Consider the following 22,990-nt stretch of genomic DNA (forward strand, 5'->3'; position numbering starts at 1 on the left):
AGGTGCTGTATCTCAAAACTGAGCAAATTAAAATACCACAGCATTCACCAGCCCCACACAGTGAATAGATTTTAAATAATTTATTTCAATATTTAGCAATTAACTTAATGCCATATTGCATCTGTGCTTCAATGCATATGCAAATCTTGATTTTATTATGCGTGCCTTGTAGGTCAAGTTATGGAAATTAGGGGTAACGCCCAATTCAGTAATACTTGAAAACATCAACCGCACCAGTTGGTGTGCCATATGAAACGTGGCAGCGAGTCAAAAGACTCGGTGCAGTGTGATAAATGTGTCTATTGAGTGTGGCGAGAACCCCTGCTGCCAAATAATGATTGCCTTTGATAGTGAGCCTGAAGAAAATCATTTCCAAGAAGTCAGGTAATTAGGGAAAACCTGGTCCGGTCCAACATTACCTGTGTTACAGATTATATGTAGATACTTTAAGTTTACATGCAATTATTGTGAACAGACGAGATAAAGCGCCAAATTTCGGTAACATGCGGCGTCTCTCCCTCTCATGTTTGCTAATTTTTCTAAGGCATCTGTTCATGCCAGCGTAAAAAGTTGTTAATTTCACTGTGGCAAAATGATCCAACATCTAACAGCTGGAAATTGTAATTTCCTGCAGTTCTGGGTTAGCCAGCTTTAGTCACATGTGGACTAATTGTCTCAGGCACAGATACATTTTATACTGAGCTAGAGACTATAGGTGTGTTCAGCTCCAGATTTCAAGTGAAAGGTGATACAATCATAGTATTGATCCTTACAGGATGTTGTATGCTATCTTATAAAAGAATTTAGTTTAAGGAGGGGGGGGGGGGGGGGGGTGTCTGTTAATAAGAATACATATCAAAAAAGGTCATGTATATTTGTTAGTCCATTGCTAGAAGCAATGTTTACATTTGTATAGTTTAAGACATCCTCCTTTTTTCTGGATGGAGTTCAACAAAATTCTTAACGTACAGTTGTTACAGTCAAGATTGGAATGAAATCTTCTGAAATTTGTATTTCAGGAGCTCCTTGCTTATTTTTGAGCGTTAGATCGAATCGCCACACTTGAGTTTGTACAGTAAATATCAGATTACAGCAGGTTAGATTAGCTTAGCAGCTTTGCTAATAAAAGCTAGCTGGTTGCATTAGCACTCATAACTGCAGCTTCAAAGGTAATTTCAGCTAAAATGACTTGTAAAACTTTAATGTCAATTAAAGAACTCCATAAACTGCACAACAGAAATTGCCACATCATTACAGCTGCCTGTGAACAGATGTTAGTAAAAAAGCAAGCTATTAATCCCCTGTTAAATTCAGTAATAAACAATTTATCTAGTTAAAACTATTACTGACAGTGTGCTTATGAAAATACATGATGGGTTTAACCACATATAAGTTGAAATCCTCTTTTGGGGGGTTATTTTGCCTTTACTGGGCAGAACATTTAAGAACATTAAGCCAGAGCAAGGGCCAATGACTCACAAGAAACAGTCCGGTGTGAAATCAAACCCAAGCCCCTGCAGCCATTTGGCATGTGGCTCACCTGCTTAGCCAGGCAACCTATAGCGGCAACATAGGTTCAAAGCCTTAATCATTCATCGTGTCAGAAAGTGCTATCCCCTGACAGTAGGCTTTGGCACCTCCTCTGTGCCTCATCAGCAGTAGCATATGGAGTTATTTTATAGAACATGCGGAAGCTAATATGCACTGGTGTCAGAAGGTAAATGAAGTTTGGTTGACATGATCACACTCCCTTCCCTTATCTCCTCCTTGAACCTCCATTCCCTCCCCTTGCACTGAAACTATCCTTCATTTTTCTTCCTGCTAATTAACAGGCAGAATGGTGATTAGTTATGAGGCAGAGCTCCCCACCCTCCTGTCATCCTCCAGACTCAGAGGTGTATTTTTTCTGTGACTGGAACATGTGTTAAAAGCAGCTGGGTAGTCAAAGACAGCTCTGGAGCAGTAGGGGAAAACACGCTCTGAGTCTATAGCTGCTGTTCATATACACAGTGACTACAGGGTATAAGCAAACACACACAGACACACACTTCACTTTGAGATATTCCCACCTTTTGAATCCCAACAATGCACGCAAACATAGATATGAGATTTTTCCTCCCTTTTCCCTCCCTCTTTGGAGATACAAAACCCAGACATATACTCAAAGCATGTCATTATCTCACATTGTTTATCATCCATTCAGGCATTCAACGCCATTTTCCTGCAAACACATTTACAAAGCATTGTTCATATTTCATTGAGGAATTCTGAGCTTATTTCACAGTACTACAAAGATGACAGGAAGAGAGAGAGATGTAGACAAACAGACAGGAAGCCCAGATGTAAACAGATAGCCAGACAGGCATTCTGCCTTTGGGGTTGTGATTCAGAATACTAACAAGGCGTCTCAGCTCACACCCAGGGATAGAAGGTGTGATGCAGGGCAGAGCCAAGCGGCGGGAGGGGAGGGAAAGCGTACCCTTGAAATCTTGCTCGCCATCTCAGTTCCCTCTCTGAACATCATTGTTTGACTAAGATTGTCATACTGACAAAAACAAAAGGACAGTGCATATCTCTCACAGCTAAACAAGGAAATCAAGAACGTAGCTATTCTCTAAGTTTCTGTTTGGCTGCTAAAAATGTGCCACAATCTGTCATTTTATCAAAAGGCGTTGGCGTTGGAGAGAGGAAGCGTTTCTCATAGTTCCTTCAATCAGCACTCGCAGCAATATTGGACTAATATTGGAGCTAATGGTCTGTTTGATGAAGCGATAAGGTCCAGAGAAAAGAGTAGAAGGGAATAGCTGTAGTGCGAATGACAGTTCTGTTTAGTTTTGCTTTTATTGGCTGTTTGGTTTATGCAACAAAACAATTTCATTTAAGAAAAGATCATGGATTAGGTTAAAATACATCCATTCACAGCATTAACCCTCGCACACTTAAAGGCACCCTTTGCATTTTTAATGTAATGCTAAAGGACCCTTCACAAATTCCCCTACGCAGCGTTTCAGGAAGATTACTATTAGCTATTGAGTCACAGCACCAGTGTCACTGGATGCATTGTGCATATTTTTTTTACACAAGCGGCTTTGAAAAGTGTCATATTTGGCGCTGTTGGAGTGAGAGTGGGTTCATTTCCTTTGGTATGTGTTTAATAAGTTCTTAACATAAAGGTAATGGAAACGTCACATTAACATTTGATGCAAAATAACATTTCGTGTCCACGCCCTTCTCATTGCAAACCTCACATACCGAGCTGCTTTAATGTGGTAATAAATCTAAGCTGTTTGCATCAGTCATTTGGACTGCTGCTTTACGCATCGCATGGCATGTTCTTTTGCATATTCCATTTTCACTGTAAAATGTTCAATCAGATTTAATAGTCTATCTCTATGGTGATTAATGATAATTTTTAGATGGGTGTTGGATTTAATATGATTTCTCAAAGCTTTCATTTGCGATCACTTAAATTAGGTTGGCTTTTGTCTCTTTTGTCTCCTAAAATGCATAGTGAGTAGATGATGATTGTAAGAATCCACCTGATGCTCTTCACCACAAACATTTTTGCATCTAGTTATCTATCACGGAATAGTTCTTCCCTAAAATGTTCTTGGGAGTTATACAAGCATTTCTGCTGTGGTTTTTGCCTAATATATTCGATGTTTCAGATGTTTAGAGCTAGTGCAGGGTATTGATAGGGCCGTGAGCCACGCTGCGAGAATCTTTGTGTAGTTGTGTATATTTGTATGAAAGAAAGATTTGCAGAGTTTGGAGAATCCTCAGTTTTGAATTAGTCATTTTTCAGGCTGATTAAGAGGCAGGAGTCTGGCTGTAGGAGAGACAATGACAAGAGAGAATGGAGTCCTTCATCCTCCTTTGGTTTCTTGAGCAGAGGACTATAGAGGTTTTGTGTGTTTTGCTTATTACTCTGGAAATGAAATGACACAAAGAGTCAGAGTTTTAAGATTTAGAGGGTTTAATTCAAGGGTATTTTTCACACATCATTTGAACGGTAATGAGTCTCGCTATTTAAAGGTGCAGTTAGAGAGGTTTTTACTGCCACATAACACCAAAATGGCCCTTTCAACGATCTTACCTTGCAGCTTGACAGCGATGTTGTTCGTTATGAAGGCAACACAGATGTCAAAAGCTTTTCAAACTGACTTTTGACAACCCCCGTAATTCAAGATGTTTTTATACATTTCAGTGCAACTTAGCATAATAATAACTTTGATGTGAAAGGGGTGGTTTGTAGTGAAGATCAATTTATCAGGGCATCTGTCAGTGCACACAATATGCAAAAAAGTTGAACAGTTACAGATGTCCGGACTGCAAACGACAGATTAAAACCTTTAGCAATTAGCTCATTCACATAAAGCAACAATTACAGATAAATTTAGTGGACAGCAAACCAAACCCAAAAAGGAGTTCCCAAAAATAGTTGAGATGATGTGCAAAAAAACAATAAAAACAAACTGTGATGAAAATTTAAAATCATTAAAGTCTGAATTGAAAATAAAATGTAATAAAATAAAAGAAAAATAAACAATGTAGAATTTTATGTCGATCCTGGTACGCAGAGGTCAAGACCGAAGACCAGTATTGAATAGCCATCATCTGTATACCTCCAGGCTGCAATGCATTAAAACAAAACACAATTCTGTGGTAGAAATCAATGCATGGGCTCTAGAACCACTTCTGAAATCCAATGCCACCTTCTGTCTTCACATGCAAGTGGATACTTGTCTCTACCGTGCACAGAAACAAGCATATGTTAAGACAAAACTGGGCCAGAGGTTGGTAAAGATGAACTGAGGTGAAGCAGAAAACTGCCCCATGATCTCATGAATAAAAATATAAAAACAATTTTTGGAAATCATGAATGATGCACCCCTAAAAGAAAATTAAACTAGGCTCTCATATACATGTTTGCTTGTTAACAGTAAACAGCTCGATAGCTAGATCAGATTAGTGCACACAGCAAGGCCCCAATAATGCTGAGTGGTACACATTTGCAACAGCATAGTGTCATGCGGTGCAGAAAAGGACCCAAATGCAGGCTGCTGATCTAGAACATGATAAACAGAAAATCAGCCTTTATTCAGGTTGAGTAGTAAGACTGTGGAGGTCCAAAACAGAAAATCAACTGAAGGGTTCAAAAGGCTTAAGCAAAAGCACATAAGGCTTAGCAAACAGAGAGAACAAAACAAGTTTGGAACACAGGCAATCTGACAAAGGGAGACAGCAACGATTTATAAACATAAGGGTGACTGGGGCAGAATGGAGACGCCTGGGAAACTAGACACAGCTGGACTTAATCAGATAATGAAACATTTTTTTTTTTTTTTTTTTGATAATGAAACATTGGTAGGAGAACGTAAAACATGGCCCAAGAGACATATGGCTATCAGCATAAAACAGGAAGTAATATGACACCAAGACAAAGACTTGACAACAAGATACAAGGAGACATCAAAGCGATGAAGCTAGCATGAATAACAAAAAATACAAAGCAACAACAACTAAGGACTAAACATTATGACCATGAACCTAATGCAAAATGAAGATACAGAATAAAAATACAAACTAGAATATAAAGAACGGGAAGTGACTAGAAATGATAAACCATATTAGACTGACAGAAGTGAAAAGAAAAAAAAACAGCTATAAGAACAGCAAAATTAGACAACTATAATCAACGAGAGAATTTAACAATAACCTAGTCCCAACAAACTAAAGCTTAGATTTCAAAATCCCAGAACCATGACAAATGGCTCTGTACTTTAGTAGAATCCAGGTGCAGACCTGCCACCTGTTGAAAACACCGCTTTCACTGAAATAAGAAATATGACAAAGAAAGCCCTGAAGTATTGAAAAGCTGAAATTTTACATCAAGCAAGAATAGGGAAATATTTTGCATTAGAAAGACGCATAAATATGCCTCAGACACAGCTTTTAGAAATTCGAATGAATGTTTTCAGCATTTGATATACTGTTTTTTCAAAATACATATAAAATTTTAACGTTTTGCAAAACACTGCTTCTTATTTTCTGTGTCCTAAACTTATGCAGAAATTTCACTGGCCTTTTTGCAGACTCACCAAATCGGTGCAGATTCAATAATTTGGCTACAAAATAAACATTACCATGTAGAAGCATTTACATAAAGATGGAAAACTGCACCTATTGAGCTGAGTTATGGAGTATAAACGTCCACCAAAGACCTAAAAACAGAGGAATTTTTTACAACCTTATAACAATTTTTCTGACTTTCCCATTTCCATTGCTGCTTACTCTTTTTTTTTTCTTCAAAAATATGGTTCACTTTTTCTTTTTATTTATTTATTAATTTATTTCAAGCCAAGCTAAGAGAGACTGAATGGTCCACTTCTGCGTGTCACTCATCCAATGCATTAAACTGCATTGGGGTGGTGGGTGGTGGACAGTGCTGCTGGGTGGGGTTGTTTGGCACTGCTGGAAACATGGTGGACAGATATTGATGGATATTGTGGCGGTGTTAATCCCCCATCGTCTACCAACAATAAAGCACCGAATGATGGAATGGCGAAAGTATAGACAACTCTGACATGTCCCTCGCTCATGTACAAGTTTATGTCGAAACGGCACATCAAAGCAAATCCTCCAATTGTCTCACCTAATCTTTGAAAGAGCAGAGGGATGGATCAGCCTACTGAATGTCCCCGCACTGTGCCCACTATTGAAGACAGAAATAAAAGTATTTAAGTCTCTTGGAGACAAAAGCTATTGAGGATTGTGCCAAACTTGGTTCCTCATAACTATGAGTTGTTTTGAAAAACTTGATGAATATAGTTTGTCACGCTTTTTTTTAAATTATGAAACTATATGTATGTTTTCATTCATTCATTTGTGCATTCTACAGGTCCGATTTGGCCAATAAAGTAAAATTGATATTTGTATTGCTAAATATCCCCAATCAGTCATCAACTGTCATAATTTTAGTAGGTATATAACAGTTGCTCAAGGATCTGCAGGAATCAGCAGTAGAGGCATATTTATTTGATGATGAAGGTAAATATTTGGACCATGCCAGGACTTTGTTTATATGATTGTTCAAACTATGGCAGCTTCCCTTCCCTTGAAAATCTTGCATTGCTGCATCCATGCCAAGTACTATCCACTCCCAGTATCCCATTTTCTTCCTCTGGGACGTGGCATTCCTGCCAGTCATGTGCTATCAGTGAGACTGCAGGCACTTCTTGGGCCTGCCCAACTATCTTCCCCTCTCTGTCTCTGTCCTCACTCCACCCCTCTCCACAGTTGCTGTGTATCTCCCTTGACCACCTCGGTCCTTAGCGAGCACTCCACTCCACTTTTTTTTTTTAGCAATCCATTCATTCATCTGTCTAGGCTCTTCCTGTTTTCAACTTTCTTTATCTAAAAGTCCCTTCAGCTGATAGTTCATACTGGTACTTTTTGCTCTGTTTGTCTTGCCTCTAATCTCAAACCTCGCTCTGTGTCTCTTTTTTTCCCTCTCTCTCTGACAGGTGTAAAGAGGGCTACCATGGACTACGCTGTGACCAGTTTGTTCCCAAGACAGATGCTATCTTGTCAGATCCAAGTACGCTCCCTATTCTACCCTTTATTTTTCAGTCTTGGTGTATTGATCTGAAACATAAAAACAAATTCATAACAAGTGCACGCTACATGCCCTTGTGCAAATCTCTTACTGTACTATATTTATCAGTAAGACAAATTAGCCTTAGATTAACTGTTATCTGTTTAAGTCTGTTGGTCTTGTACAGTAATACTATGTGATTAAAGTATTGTGTGGGACTTTATATTGAAAAAACTAACATTTCCAATATGGTTCAGTCATTTTGAAGTATACAAATGCAGAGAACCTCCAGGCGCTCCTTAAGTTGACAAAGGTGGTCAAAGAAAAATGTTCAGCTTAGCGGGGTAAAAGGTTAAGATTCATGCTAAAGTTTTTCTGCTACGTGTGCATTGAAAATAAAAAAGCAAGGGTATTACGGCACTGAATTCATTCAATAAAGAAAAGATATTTTTTTCATTTACTTTAATATCTCCTACTATATCTACAGAGGTGATCACACATTGGATATTGTGTCAAACGTGGGGGTTTTCATTTAAATATTAATGCAAGCAGTTATTACTGCAGTCAAAGATATTATTTAGTTACCGGGTAAAATGTGTATCCCGATAGATTTATTTTCATTGGCCTACATGAATGTCCCTCATATAGATGCATGAAAAATCCCTTGCATGTTTTATAATCATGCTTTTATTTAGCCTAAAGGAAGGAAAGTATTCACTTTCCTGGTGTTCGTGAAAAACTGTTCCCCTAAAGTGATGACAGCTGTGTGGTGTACTTAAAAAAAAAAAATAAAGCAAAAGTCACAGGTACAAAGAAGAAAAACTGGAGGCCCAGAGCCGTTCCCGTGAGAGTGCAGTTTTACAAATTCACACTGTTTTATGGAGTGACTCGTCTCCTCCGCACCAAGAGTCAAAGAGAAAACTTAACTCCTATTGCCGTCTGTTTGATTCCATCAGGCCCGCTGAGAGTCCATTAATGGAGTCACAAGCCAGTGTCACAAAGCTTGTTTTATGCTCTCGCATGGCACACAGTTTTCACACTGGGATTTGTTTTATGTTCTATAGGCAGACATTAATTTTCCAGCGTGTCCAGCTCAAGAGATTTTTATGATGCTATTTAAAATAAGCCGAATTCTACTGTGCTTTGGATAAAAACGGACTCTCAAACAAACCAGTGAATTACAACACAGCCGTGGTACTTGTAGATTTATTGAAATATATAAGACAATATGCCTCAGAAGGCAAAATATGAAACAAAAAGGTAAAGTTTTTACACCGTATCGTTCAGAAGACAAAAACTTGCATTTCAGGGGCGAGCATCTTTTACAGTGGCTATAGGTAGACCTATAAATCAGTTTAATTAGCATGAGGGAAGCACAACACTTCAGAGCAAGGATCTCCCAGGCTGTGGAAGCAATCCCTGAGCTGTTAAGCTGTTAAGGAGTTGCTGCTCTTACTGTAACAGTTTCACTGTGTCATTCAGTCAGGAGTCAACCAGCAACAATAAGCAACCTAGAGAACTGCCCCATCTGATAACACAAAATTAAGCTCACACAAATGACCACATTTGGATTTTTATGAAATCAGCAAAATATTTATCAACAATTCTGTCAAAAATACAGTTTAGAAATATTTATCGCTTAAAGGTGGTAAATTAATTCATATCTAATTTGACTTACCTCTAATACGTGCATTCATTACATTTGTGATAAAGTGCCTTGCATTGATAGAAATGTTTGATTTCTTGCAATGCGAACGGTACTTTTGTCCAACCTGATCATATAAATGATGTTGTTACTTCATAAACAGACGACAGACATGAACAGGGCCCCGCCGATGGATCTGATTGATCACCATTCTTGTTCAGAGCCACGTTCACCTGTTTGTTTACATCGTCAGCTAGGTATCCTAGCATTACATGCTAGGCTGTAATGCGGAAAAGACTGATGAGCAGTTTAAGAGAAAATTGCCTCTTGCAACTGTCATCACTTGCACCCCATCACTTAAATAAATCCATTACCTCGTGTTGCAGGGTTTGGCACAATTTTGTTTCTCCTATATCTGAACCACGAGCCACATGCTCCTCCATGTTTGGCTGTACGACTGCTTTCATAATAACTACTAACATTTTTAGTAGTTTTTTTTTCGTACACTGAACTCATGTCATGTCTCTTTTAATGTTCAAGAGACCAGTTTGAGATGATTTGAGGTTTGTGACATTCTGCTGCAAAGAGCCATCAGAAGACTGTGGTCACAAAGAGATAAACATTGTCAGCAGCATTTAATAGAGGCTCATATCATACTGAGGGGCCCAAAGTGTGTCAAGAAAATATTCCCCCTTACACCAACAGCAGCCAGAGCTGTTGATACAAGGCAGGATTAATCCAAGCGTGAAGCTTTTATGTTGTTTATGCCAAATTCCGACTTTCTCATCCAAATGTTGCAGCCAACTTCAAGACTCATCAGACCAGACAAGGTTTTTCCAGTCCTGTATCATCTAATTTTAGTGAGCCTTCACAAATTATAACCTCTGTTTCCTGTTTTTACATGACAAGAGGAGTAGGGGCGCAGCGGTGCGGTCTTCTGCTGTTTTAGCCCATTTGTTTCAAGGGTCAATATGTTTTGTGTTCAGAGATCTACTTCAGCATACTCTAGTCACAATGAGTGGTTATTTGACTTAATGTTGTCTGAGTTTGAAGCAGTCCAGCCATTCTCCTCTGACCTCTGGCATCAATGAGACATTTTTACCCAGAAAAGTTGCCGCTCAGTGGGAAGTTTCTCTTTATCAGAACATTCTCTGTAAACTCTAAAGATGGTTGTGTGGTAATATCCCAATAGATCAGCAGTTTCTGAAATACTCAAACAGGTTTGGCACAACAACCATGCTGTCACTTAACTCACCTTCCCTATTCTGATGTTCTGATTGAACTTCAGCAGGTCATCTTGACCATGTCTACATGCCTATATGAGTTGCTGCCACCTGATTGGCTGATTAGATATTTGTGTTGACAAGCAGTTGAACAGATATACCTAAAAAAAAGTGGCCAGTGAGTGTAAATAGGCTAATGGCAGGTTCAAGATAAAGGGCTAATCAGCTAAAGACTAACCTACCAGGAAAATTACTGATCTTTCTGGTGGTCAGTCCACCCCCATTCATCTTATGAACCCTTTAGACAAATGTATTAGCCATTAGCAAGCTGGCGTCAATGTTTATTAGATGTGGACAATGGGCCAAAAGCCTTTTTATTTTTTTCCTTCTCACACTGAATGCACTGTTCAGAGGCTTCCAATCTACAAATAGAAATGATCAGAGGAGTGCTGGAAGAGCTTTATATATCAGGGAGTATGGAAAATCAAAAAATTGCTTAGCGTTTTTAATCAGAATGCTTCTCTTGTGCTGGAAAATAGAATCAATAAAATGCTCTGTACAAACAAGCTACTGAAGAAATCTTCAGTAGTAGGTTAAGACGGTGCACCGAGTACACCCCTGACCTTCACAAGAAAAAGAAAAAAAAAAAGAAACTGACAGCTTTATTGTGAATTTGTCTTGCATAACCTCTCAATGGCCACAACAGTTAACCACAGAAAACAGCTTCCAGTGACCGTGACCAATAACACAGGAAGATTTGAGAGTCGGAGGGGAATGGAGCCTAGTTTTGATCTGTGTTGATACACACTCATCTAAAATTTACCCAGATTACCAAGGGTTTGGAGGATTATCCTGCCTCCAAAATCCAAATCATGTAATAACATACAGCACAAACATACATGCATATACCAACAACAGCTAAATCTTAAGCGCTGATGAAATTCAGCGTGTGTACAAATAAGCAACTGTAGTTTTTTTGCCGGGCCATGCCACGCTTTTCTGCTTTCAGCTTTCATTTTGGATCAATATCTGAGCACCTTACAGTCACAAATCATTTCTTGCCCCTTATCCTTTTTCTTCGTATCGACTGGTAAAATACTCAAAAGAGCAGTTTGGACCACAGTGCCGCTCAGTCACTCACTCATTCACACGTCCTCACAGAAGTAGATAGAGAATCACAGGCGAAGGCGTGTTAGAGTTTAATCAAATTTTAATTTCAATTATGATTTTTGGCTCCAATGATTATGAAAACAAGGTAATTGAGATAAAGCGATTATCATGCGTCAGTCGTTATCACAATAGTGCTGTGGCCCCTCCCTGAAAGCCCAGACCTGCTCCTTGTTTAATTCAGTTCCAGGCAACATGGCGAAAAAAGGAGTCTTGGGTCAACAAGATCTATTGAGACGAAGTAATAGTCAGAATACACTTGTGTCACTCAGCCCTCACTCGCTCTCTGCTTGTGACTTTTGTGCAGGTCTGTCAGGTCACATAACAAAATTGCCTCGTGGACATGTTGTTGCCACTGTCTGCACCCACAAAACTCCCATGATGGAGACTACAGTTAACAGGGACTTTTTAAAAATTATTTTTATTACTTAAATTATATACATTGATAAAGGAAAAATAATCCAGTGTAAAAAAAAGAAAAAGTAAATGTAGTAGTAAGTAATCTCGCTATTAATCAAAATAATCACAATATTGATTTTTTTTTTCTACAACCGAGTCCATCCTGCACATGACAGAACCACATGGACTAAAAGAATTAAGTCCTCTCTGTAACACTCGAGCTGTACTGCAGTGAACTCAGCTTTGGAAATAATGCTGGAGTTTAACATATTGGTGCACAGGGGAAGTGGTGGAGTCTTTAAGTGGAGCGATGGCAGAGTAGGAAGGTAGCAATTTAGTTTATAACTGCTTGAGGATGTGGATTGAGTTTCTCTTTTAACCATGAAAAAGTTTAGAGCATCCCACTAATGGTGTTCAGTTGGGCAAGTCGCACTTCTGAGACTACAGAGGGGATATTTCGGTAGAAGACTGAAGAGGAGGCGGAGGAAAGATGGGCCTTTTTGGTTTTTACCCGGTTTACTCACAAAGAGGAAGGAGGCAATCCTCTAATTTGAACTATTGATCTTCTGTAGATATTATGCCTGGAGTAAGTAGCTACACAGGATATCGAATTCAATAACAGACACAGACACACATTGACTCTGCAGTTCCCTTCTCACCCAAGTGAGGGAGGGGATTAAGGATTTGATTCACTCCTGCCATTGTCTCTCCCACCAGCCAGATTCTTGCCTCTTAATCGGGCCAAAAGCATCTGACATGATGCACAGGTATTCTCCAAGCTTGCTCAAGGCTCCCATAAGATGCCGTGAATGATTCCCCCGGGTGCTTCGAGTTGCCAGTGCGAAGGATTGGGAGCCTGCACATATTATGATTGGTGAATGTCTCCAGACAAGGCAATGCCAGAGGAAGGGATGTGTATCAGAGTTGTAATGACATCATCTGCACAGGCTATGACAGTCAGGGCGATTTAGAGTGGAGAAGGGTTGGCTGTTGCCATGGGCAATCACAGGAAAAGGCTTGAATGTATAATACAGATCAAGTAACGTCAGAAAGATGCTGCATTCATTTTTTTTTTTTTTTAAGAAGGGCGAGTCAGAAAAGTGTAAAAAAAAAAAAAAGTAAGAAAAGTGGTAGCCATATCTTGATTTCACAGTTATATCTCCGAACTCTTTGTGGCAACAAGAGTTTTCCCCCTATTTTATAGACATTTTTTTAGAGGTTCCAACACATAATCTGTCAGGGCTTGGCAAGCCATCTTCTATTTAAAACTCAGACCACCTCTGTCAGAAAAGCAATTACTAGTGAGGGTTTCATTTTAATTTAAATAAGATTACATTACAGTGACATGAAAAGGGGGCACTGCCAGGATGGAAAGAACACGAGTGCTCCTTTTTATCTGTTTCCCCCAGCGCTGGGATTGTGGGAAAAGACATAACTGAATGAAGAAAGACTGTGTGTCTTTGGAGGAGAGTGAAAGAGAGGGTGAATGTCAAAGTGTGTGCCTGTGCAGAAAAGACCAAAAACACGTGCAAGCTTATACCATATTGTGTGGGTACACATGTGTAACACTGGTGGTGCAATACTAGACCTGTTAGTGCTACTTCTTGCCTTCTTTGCATGTAGTGCGGGCAGTATAGTTACCTTTAACCACAGTACGCGGACAGAAGGGAAATATGGACCAGATCAGACATGTTCTAGATTCGTAGGAGCCAAGGGTGTATGACAACAGAGGACTTGTACACAGTAGGTGCAGAAAACACAATTGCATTTATTAACAATTATTAAAGTTGTGCACATTTAACAAAAGTAGAGCGCGCTTCTTGAAAACAAAATAAAATAAACCCCACAAATGGTCGACCTAAGGATATATTGTCTTTTGTGTCTTTTTTTTTAAAAGTCAATTTCAGTCTTTCAATGTTCAGTAGTCACTCAGTGTGTTTGTAACCAGTCGGGTTACAATCTACCAGTTCATCCGGCTCTTTGGGCTGGGCTCGCCATCCAGTACTGGAAAAGGGATCCTCGATTCTTCTCAGGTCCTCAAAACCAATCCAATCCAAATAAGCAAAGGAAAAAACCTGACCTGGGGACCAGGCCAGAACACAGTAGTTCAACATTTAAGCTATCATGCCTGTAACTTATTATTACTACTGGTTGCTTGTAGTGCTTCTAAATTTTCTTCAAAATATTCTATGTTGTACAACAAATTATTCTCATTTCAAAGGGAAAAAGTGCATAGGAAACACACATTTAAAACAATACAAAATAGCTCAGCAGTGCATTAAAAATACACATTGGCTTGAGACTTATCAAGTTTCAGCTAAGTAAAGTGCAGGTGAAGGCACTTAATTTCACATTGCTAATACTTAGTGTGCAGAACTATAATTAGCACCATGAGAAAAGGGAACATGTGCTAACATAACATCGCACAACACCATACATTATACATCAATACCACAGTAATGTGACATAAACCTTTAAAGAACATCTCATATAAAGTGCAGCAGACTCAGTGCTAATTGCTTTAGCCTCGGAAAAGGCACTTTCATTGCAAAATGGCTAACGGAAGTTAGCATCAGAGCTAGCGGCAAGTAGCATGCTATGCTAGCGCACGTGTGCTGCCTGGGACTTACCATGCGAAGCAACAAATGCTACACGGGGCTTCACAGTGCTCACGTTGGCTCACGGCCTCTGGAATACAGTATCACTCTTATTATTCTTGCCGAAAAAAGGACTTTCTCTATCCAGCTAGCTTCTTTGCCGCACGGGTAAACTGATCTTTCACCGTCTGTGTCTCTGGCGTATCTGACTGGCACACGAAGGCACACGCAGGTGTCTGAGCAGCGCACAGACTGGGGGAGGGTCAGACCGGCCAATGATTGGTCGCTCAGTGGATCTGACAAACACACTCTAAAGGACTAAGTCCTGCCCCCACACCATCTATATACCACATATACATATGTACATATTAAACTTATGTTTACATGCTTTTTATCAGTATTTATTATAATTAATTTTGTTTTTATCAATATTTATTTATACTTTTAATCCCGTTCTTAACACTGGGTTACACTATCCCCTCTTAGAATCATGCAAGTCCCTTTGCATGGGATAGCTAAACGGTAATGACAGGGGAACCAGCCTTCATGGGGATGACCACAGAATCTTGTTCTGTCAAGGCACTGGTAAAAGCCAGGCTTAGACCTTGAAACAGGGACTGGGCAATGGAAACGAGAGGATTTCCCAACCGACTATATTGCAGTCGTTCTGGTTGGGTTCTTGTTCTCTCTGAGCGCCTTACAGTCGCTGTGGCTTCACTCTCAGTATTTGGCTGACTTGAGTTTGCTTGATTATCATTTGAGTTGTCTTCTTCCACTGGCCCATCACAGGTAGATCCATCGGGTAAGTTGGCATCACTCTCGCTTTCATTGTCAGTGGTTGAGTGTTCCACCATGGTTTCACTCTCCTCTAGGCTTCCATATCCAAGTGGATTTCCACATTCAGGTAAGTTGTCACATCCGGTTAAATTGTCAGCTCCAATCAAGTTGTCATGTTCATGTAAGTTGTCTCCTCCAGGCAAATGAGTTTCAGTATGATCGTGATCATTAGGGTGTGTCTTTGGCTGGGGAATCTCATAGACTCGAGTGACCTTTATGGGCTCTTGAAGAGGTTCCTCTCTGAACCAACAGATATCCTCATCTTCCAGTTCTGAATGATCACATTCCTCATGTTGTTTAGGTGATTGCCTTGTTTTTGGTTTGCGTACATGAGTTGGTTGGACAGGTTTCTCTTCAACAGGGGCAAGAAAACCACAAGGGAGCAAGAGATCGCGGTGGACTGTGCGGACTGGGCCCTCTTTTGTTAGGGGTTTTATACTGTAGACGGGCAAGTCACCTGCTTGGTTCACCACAACGTGAATATCAGTCTCCCACTTGTCGGCTAGCTTGTGCTTGCCTCTGAGACGGACTGCACGCACCAAAACTCTGTCACCTGGCTCTAGTTTTGAGGGTTTCACTCGCATATCAAATCTTGTTTTGTTTCTTTCTGCCATTTTGTTAGCATGGTCTGTTGCTAGTTTGTAGGTCTCTTGTAGAGTTGCCTTTAGTTTTGTTATGTACTGAGAATGCGACTTGAAACTTTTGTTGTTAAAGGGCAGCCCAAATGCTAGATCGACTGGCAATCTTGGCTGACGGCCAAACATTAACTCATATGGGGCAAAACCGGTTGTATCATTTTTCGTACAATTGTACGCATGAACGAGTGGTTTGACATAGTTGTGCCACTGAGTTTTGTCCTTTTCCTCAAGAGTACCTAGCATACTTAGTAACGTTCTATTGAAACGTTCTACCGGGTTTCCTCTGGGGTGATAGGGTGTTGTCCGGATTTTACGAATGCCCATGATCTTGCAAAGCTCTTGGATAATGTGGGACTCGAAGTCGGGACCTTGATCGCTATGCAATCGTTCGGGTATCCCGTAGTGGACTATGAAGTTGTCCCAAAGGGCTTTTGCAACGGTCTGAGCTTTCTGATTGCTGGTAGGGATGGCTAATGAATATTTCGTGAAATGATCGGTTAATACAAGCACATCCTTTACATTACTTCGATCAGGCTCAATGGACAGGAAGTCCATGCAGACTAGTTCAAGGGGTCTGGTGGATTTGATATTCACTAATGGAGCTGCTTTTTCTGGAGGAGTTTTACGTCTTACACAGCGGTTGCATGTTTTGATCTTATGTTCTATATATGCTGCCATGCGAGGCCAATAGAACCTTGTTCGGGCAAGATCTAAGGTACGTTCAGTGCCTAAGTGGCCCATGTCACAGTGGAGGCTTTGGAAGACTGAGTCACGGAGCTGTTCAGGTAAGACAAGCTGGTAGGTAACATCTCCTCCATCTTGGCGAGTTCGATACAGGATGTTATTGTGCATCTCCAATCGATTGAGCTCTCGGAGTAGAAGGTTGATGTCAGGAAGTTCAGCTCGCACAGTTGGTGGGACCTTTTCTCCAGTTTCAATTTGTGCAATAACTTCCCTCAGACAAGGGTCTGTTCTTTGTTCGTTTGTGATCTGTTCAAGGGACATATGGGGTATAACAGGAAGACCACCACAGTCATTTTCATTGACAAAGTCACCTGGAATGGCAGCTGCAGAAATGGCTAGCGAGTGAACCAAAGGGATGGTGTCATTTTGAGAGCTGCATACAAGGTGTTTCTCACAAATGGCAGACACTACTTCAGGACTTAAACTGCTGTCAGGTAGGGACAGGTGAGTCTGTGTGAACTGCTGTATGCGGTCGAGCTCTTTTTGGGACACTGCGTCGTTAAGCAACTCGCCATGTGGCCGTCTAGAAAGGCCATCTGCATCTGAGTTAAGCTTGCCTGCTCTGTACTGGAGCTTAAAGCTAAACGTTGACAGGGCAGCTAGCCATCTGTAACTCATGGCATCCATCTTAGCAGTAGTTAATATGTACGTCAGAGGATTATTGTCTGTTACGACAGTAAACTGATTTCCATATAAGTAATCTGCAAACTTTTCCGTTACTGCCCACTTCAAAGCTAAGAACTCTAACTTATGGGCGGGATAACGAGATTCACTCCTAGACAACCCACGGCTTGCATAAGCTATCACCCTAGTCTGGCCATTCTGCTCTTGATAGAGCGCGGCGCCAAGCCCTGTAGTGCTGGCGTCGGTATGGAGCGTATATGGCAGTTTAGGGTCGGCAAAACCCAATACAGGCGCAGTACTGAGCTTTTCAATGATGGTTTTGAAAGCAAGATCACAAGAGGGAGTCCATCGCTCGCCGAAAGGTGTCTTGGGGTCATGGTACTGGACAGACTTAGCTTTAGGCTTTGTGCTTTTGCGCAAAGGAGGGTAGCCTGATGTTAAGTCAGTGAGGGGCTTAACGATACTCGAATAGTTCTTAATGAACCGCCTGTAGTACCCTGAAAAGCCTAAGAATGAGCGGAGCTGTTTAAGATCACGGGGCACAGGCCAGGTACTTAAGGCTTCCACCTTTTCAGGGTCAGTCTCCACTCCCTTGCTGGACACAATATGCCCAAGATATCTGACAGAAGTTTGGAAAAATTTGCATTTTTCGGGTGAGAGTTTGAGCCCATATTCTTTCAGGCGATCAAGAACTTTCATTAAGCGAGCCTCATGTTCTTCAAGTGTCTTGGAGAATACAATGATGTCATCGAGAAACACGATCACTTCGCGCAGGTTCATGTCGCCCATACATTTCTCCATGAGCCGCTGGAATGTGCTGGGGGCGTTTGTAATGCCTTGGGGCATTCTATTAAATTCCCAAAAGCCGATGGGACATACGAACGCCGTCTTTGGTTTGTCCAGCTCCTCCATCTCAATTTGGTAGTACCCAGATTTTAAATCCAGGACAGAGAACCATTGTGACCCGATCAAGGTGGAAAACGTTTCCTCCAAATTGGGGAGAGCGTAAGCATCTTTTATAGTCTGCGCGTTAAGCTTTCTGTAGTCGATACAGAGGCGGACTTCACCATTTTTCTTCCGCACGACTACAATGGGTGAAGAGAAAGGGGAGGTAGATTCCCTGATCACGCCAGCTTCTTGCAGTTCTTTGAGGTGCTTACGGACTGCCTCCAGGTCGTTCGGATGTATGGGACGCGCTCTATGCTTGAACGGTGTTTCATCTGACAATCTGATTGTGTGTTTCACTTGATCCGTCTTTCCAAAGTCAAGATCATTCTGTGCAAACACTTCGGGCATTTGGCTTAGTTTTTCGGTTATGCGCTCCTTCCATTCAGCGCTAATAGGGGAAGAGTCAAAGTTATATGTTACATTTGACTTCTGCTCAGTTCGGGATCTTGGAGTTCTCACTGAGTGTTCGTGAGATAGAACTCTTTGATATGCACTGACTTCTCCGATGACACAATTTAGAGGGATTGTCACATCATGTTCGGATTCATTGGTGAGTATAACTGGTACAAGGTAAGGTGCTCGTTCAGGTAGGTCTATGAGACAAGGTTTCACAAGGATGTCACCAGGTAAGGCTGACATTCGTGGATACTCTAACAAGACAGACTTTTCACCGTTACCGGCTGACACAGCTACAGCACCATCTAGAACAACGGTTTGGCCTGCTGGAATCAACTGTGGCTCTTTGTTGTGCATCGTCACTAAACCAAGACTACTGTCTTTGGACTGTTTGTGTCGTGACTCAAGAACTTTTAGAACTGCCCTATAGCCATATGGCAGGTTCAGCTGCAGTTCATGGCATGTGTTAGAGTACAGCTCATAAAGTACATCTAATGTGTTTGTCCCAATTAGCACTAAGGACTGAGAAGCTGTGCGCACATCGGGGACAACTAAGGCAAGTGTCGGCACTTCAGCTTCAATGCCAAGGAAGTCCTTTGGGAAAGTGACATGCAGTTCAATGTAGCCTAAGTAAGGCACAGACTGACCGTTGGCACCCTCAACTTCTAAAAGTTCAAACAATGGCTTAATCTCATGAGAGGACAAATGCTGACGATAGTAGGACTCGGGGACTGTAGTCACCTGGGAACCAGTATCTAGCAAACAACTCACTGTGTGACCATTAACTTTCACTTGTGCAGTACTCTTCGTACCAATTAGACCTTTAGGAAAGTCGAAGGAATCTGATCTTGTGTGTGACTTTAGGCTGGCACGCTTTTTAGGTGAAGCTTTTTGTTTAACCTGGGTGGGACGGGTTGACAAAGCATCAGCCTCCATTTGTCCCGCAACGGAGGCAGAATTTAGTTTAAAGAAAGCTGGTCATTCTGCCTGTCCCATATCTGCCTTCTCACTCTTAATTCCCTTCGTTTTGCAACTACAAGGGCAGGATTGGGCTCTGACTCACAAGTGGCTACTATATGTCCATCTTCCCCACAGCGGAAGCAATACCAGGGCTTGGGCCTAGTACTGGGGCGGCTGGGTGGAGGTGAGTCTTCAGGTTTGGCATGGTCAGGTTTTTTATTTTCAGGTTTCCTTGTTCGAACTGTCTTCAGTGTTGCTTGTTTCTTTGGCTTCAAAACGGCAGCTAATTGGCTTTTTAGATCGGCAACTTGTTTTTTCAGCTCTTCTAGACTATCTGACTGTGCTTGGCGAACATCTGCATTTGTTTCAGTGACCGTCTGTTCATGAGACACTGCTTTTGGTTTCGTGGCGCTAAAGTGTTTCTTCATTCGCGTGTTTTTAACTTCTTGTCGGTTTTCTGCAGTACGCAGGAGAAGCAATAGCTCTGCATAAGTGGGCGGCTCCTTATGCTTTAGCTCCAATTGCAACTCCGTTAGCAAGTTATCATCCCAGCAGCCTCTGTAAAACTGTTTAAGAAGCTGCTTATTTACTTCATGTGGTTCAAGCCCACCTCTGCGCACGGTGTGATTGACTGCCACCTGCAAACGAAGCAGATAAGCAGAGGGCTTTTCACCATGATCTTGGAGGGTGTTCATGAAGCGTACAAACAGTTCCTCACCATCTTCGACGGTGCCAAAAGCTGAATCCAGAAGTTTAAGATAGTCTGCAGGAGTGGCTTCTGGCCCAAGAGGGCGGATGACATCAGAAGCGGGAGCAAGGAGACTTTCAAGAATCTTACGAGTTTTTCCCAACTCGGACAAAGAAGCATCTTCCATCAACAAGTCAACATGAGAACGCCATGTTTCATAGTCAGCTTCGCTGTAAGGTCTGGGCATCTTGCCAGAGAAAGCTCTGAGTCTTAATGTAGAGTGAGCATGTGATGTCTTTTCAACACTCTTGACAACATGCTCGACTACTACTTTCTGAACCTCTGGTGGGTTGAGGTCAGTTGGACTCAACATTTGAGGTGTCAAGTTTGGTCTCATGGGGCGTTGGAATGTGCCCTGAATGGGTTCAGGAGGGTGAGGCAGTTCAGTTAAGACTGAAGGTGAGGCTCCAAGTTGTGTGGATCCTACCACAGGGCAAGTCTGATCAGCAGCATCATTTTCAGGGTTTCTCTCAGCTGTCTCAGCAGCTTCAATGGTGTTCCCTATTGTGGATAGGGCCTCCCGCAACACTTCTTCGAAATCCTTCCCACTTAACTTGGCTAAACCCTTCAGGTTGCTAATGTAAGCCTCAGTAACACTGCCCCCTACGGTCTTAGTATAGACGTCAGTTAAGGCTCGAATGCGGTAACTGACATCTGGATTGTCAGTGGACTGTAAGAGGTAAGGCAGCTTAGGTGCTAATATTTCAACGGCTGCACCGGACTCGAACTCTACAATCTGGCTTTTGTGGAATGCAGAAGAGTCATCATCGACAGCGAGTACTCTACGAATAGTACCATGTTGCTCCAGAAACTCAAATACCTCTTTGTCTTTCTCTCTATCTGTAACACCGCTAACAATAATGGCATTTGGTACTTTAACGGCATACTTCTCGACAAAATCCATTTTCACAGTATGTGAGCATTTGATCAAAGGTCAAAGAGGATTCCAATGTTGTCACACAACACTCTAGGCTCCTGGCTGGCTCGCCACTTTTACTTATGTAACACTGGTGGTGCAATACTAGACCTGTTAGTGCTACTTCTTGCCTTCTTTGCATGTAGTGCGGGCAGTATAGTTACCTTTAACCACAGTACGCGGACAGAAGGGAAATATGGACCAGATCAGACATGTTCTAGATTCGTAGGAGCCAAGGGTGTATGACAACAGAGGACTTGTACACAGTAGGTGCAGAAAACACAATTGCATTTATTAACAATTATTAAAGTTGTGCACATTTAACAAAAGTAGAGCGCGCTTCTTGAAAACAAAATAAAATAAACCCCACAAATGGTCGACCTAAGGATATATTGTCTTTTGTGTCTTTTTTTTTAAAAGTCAATTTCAGTCTTTCAATGTTCAGTAGTCACTCAGTGTGTTTGTAACCAGTCGGGTTACAATCTACCAGTTCATCCGGCTCTTTGGGCTGGGCTCGCCATCCAGTACTGGAAAAGGGATCCTCGATTCTTCTCAGGTCCTCAAAACCAATCCAATCCAAATAAGCAAAGGAAAAAACCTGACCTGGGGACCAGGCCAGAACACAGTAGTTCAACATTTAAGCTATCATGCCTGTAACTTATTATTACTACTGGTTGCTTGTAGTGCTTCTAAATTTTCTTCAAAATATTCTATGTTGTACAACAAATTATTCTCATTTCAAAGGGAAAAAGTGCATAGGAAACACACATTTAAAACAATACAAAATAGCTCAGCAGTGCATTAAAAATACACATTGGCTTGAGACTTATCAAGTTTCAGCTAAGTAAAGTGCAGGTGAAGGCACTTAATTTCACATTGCTAATACTTAGTGTGCAGAACTATAATTAGCACCATGAGAAAAGGGAACATGTGCTAACATAACATCGCACAACACCATACATTATACATCAATACCACAGTAATGTGACATAAACCTTTAAAGAACATCTCATATAAAGTGCAGCAGACTCAGTGCTAATTGCTTTAGCCTCGGAAAAGGCACTTTCATTGCAAAATGGCTAACGGAAGTTAGCATCAGAGCTAGCGGCAAGTAGCATGCTATGCTAGCGCACGTGTGCTGCCTGGGACTTACCATGCGAAGCAACAAATGCTACACGGGGCTTCACAGTGCTCACGTTGGCTCACGGCCTCTGGAATACAGTATCACTCTTATTATTCTTGCCGAAAAAAGGACTTTCTCTATCCAGCTAGCTTCTTTGCCGCACGGGTAAACTGATCTTTCACCGTCTGTGTCTCTGGCGTATCTGACTGGCACACGAAGGCACACGCAGGTGTCTGAGCAGCGCACAGACTGGGGGAGGGTCAGACCGGCCAATGATTGGTCGCTCAGTGGATCTGACAAACACACTCTAAAGGACTAAGTCCTGCCCCCACACCATCTATATACCACATATACATATGTACATATTAAACTTATGTTTACATGCTTTTTATCAGTATTTATTATAATTAATTTTGTTTTTATCAATA

General features: G+C 41.3%; 1 protein-coding gene across 2 annotated transcripts in view; it reads left to right on the top strand.

The window, feature by feature from the left end:
* Positions 1-22,990, top strand: part of nrg3b (neuregulin 3b) — a 227,334-nt gene that overhangs the window by 172,152 nt on the left and 32,192 nt on the right. For both annotated transcript variants that reach the window (XM_082543324.1, XM_082543325.1), the window contains exon 3: positions 7,527-7,600. In XM_082543324.1, the coding sequence (XP_082399450.1) occupies positions 7,527-7,600 (74 nt within the window). The remainder of the gene's footprint in view (positions 1-7,526; positions 7,601-22,990) is intronic.

The sequence above is a fragment of the Aulonocara stuartgranti genome (assembly GCF_965226115.1).
Source record: "Aulonocara stuartgranti genome assembly, chromosome: 8".
NCBI lineage: Eukaryota > Metazoa > Chordata > Actinopteri > Cichliformes > Cichlidae > Aulonocara > Aulonocara stuartgranti.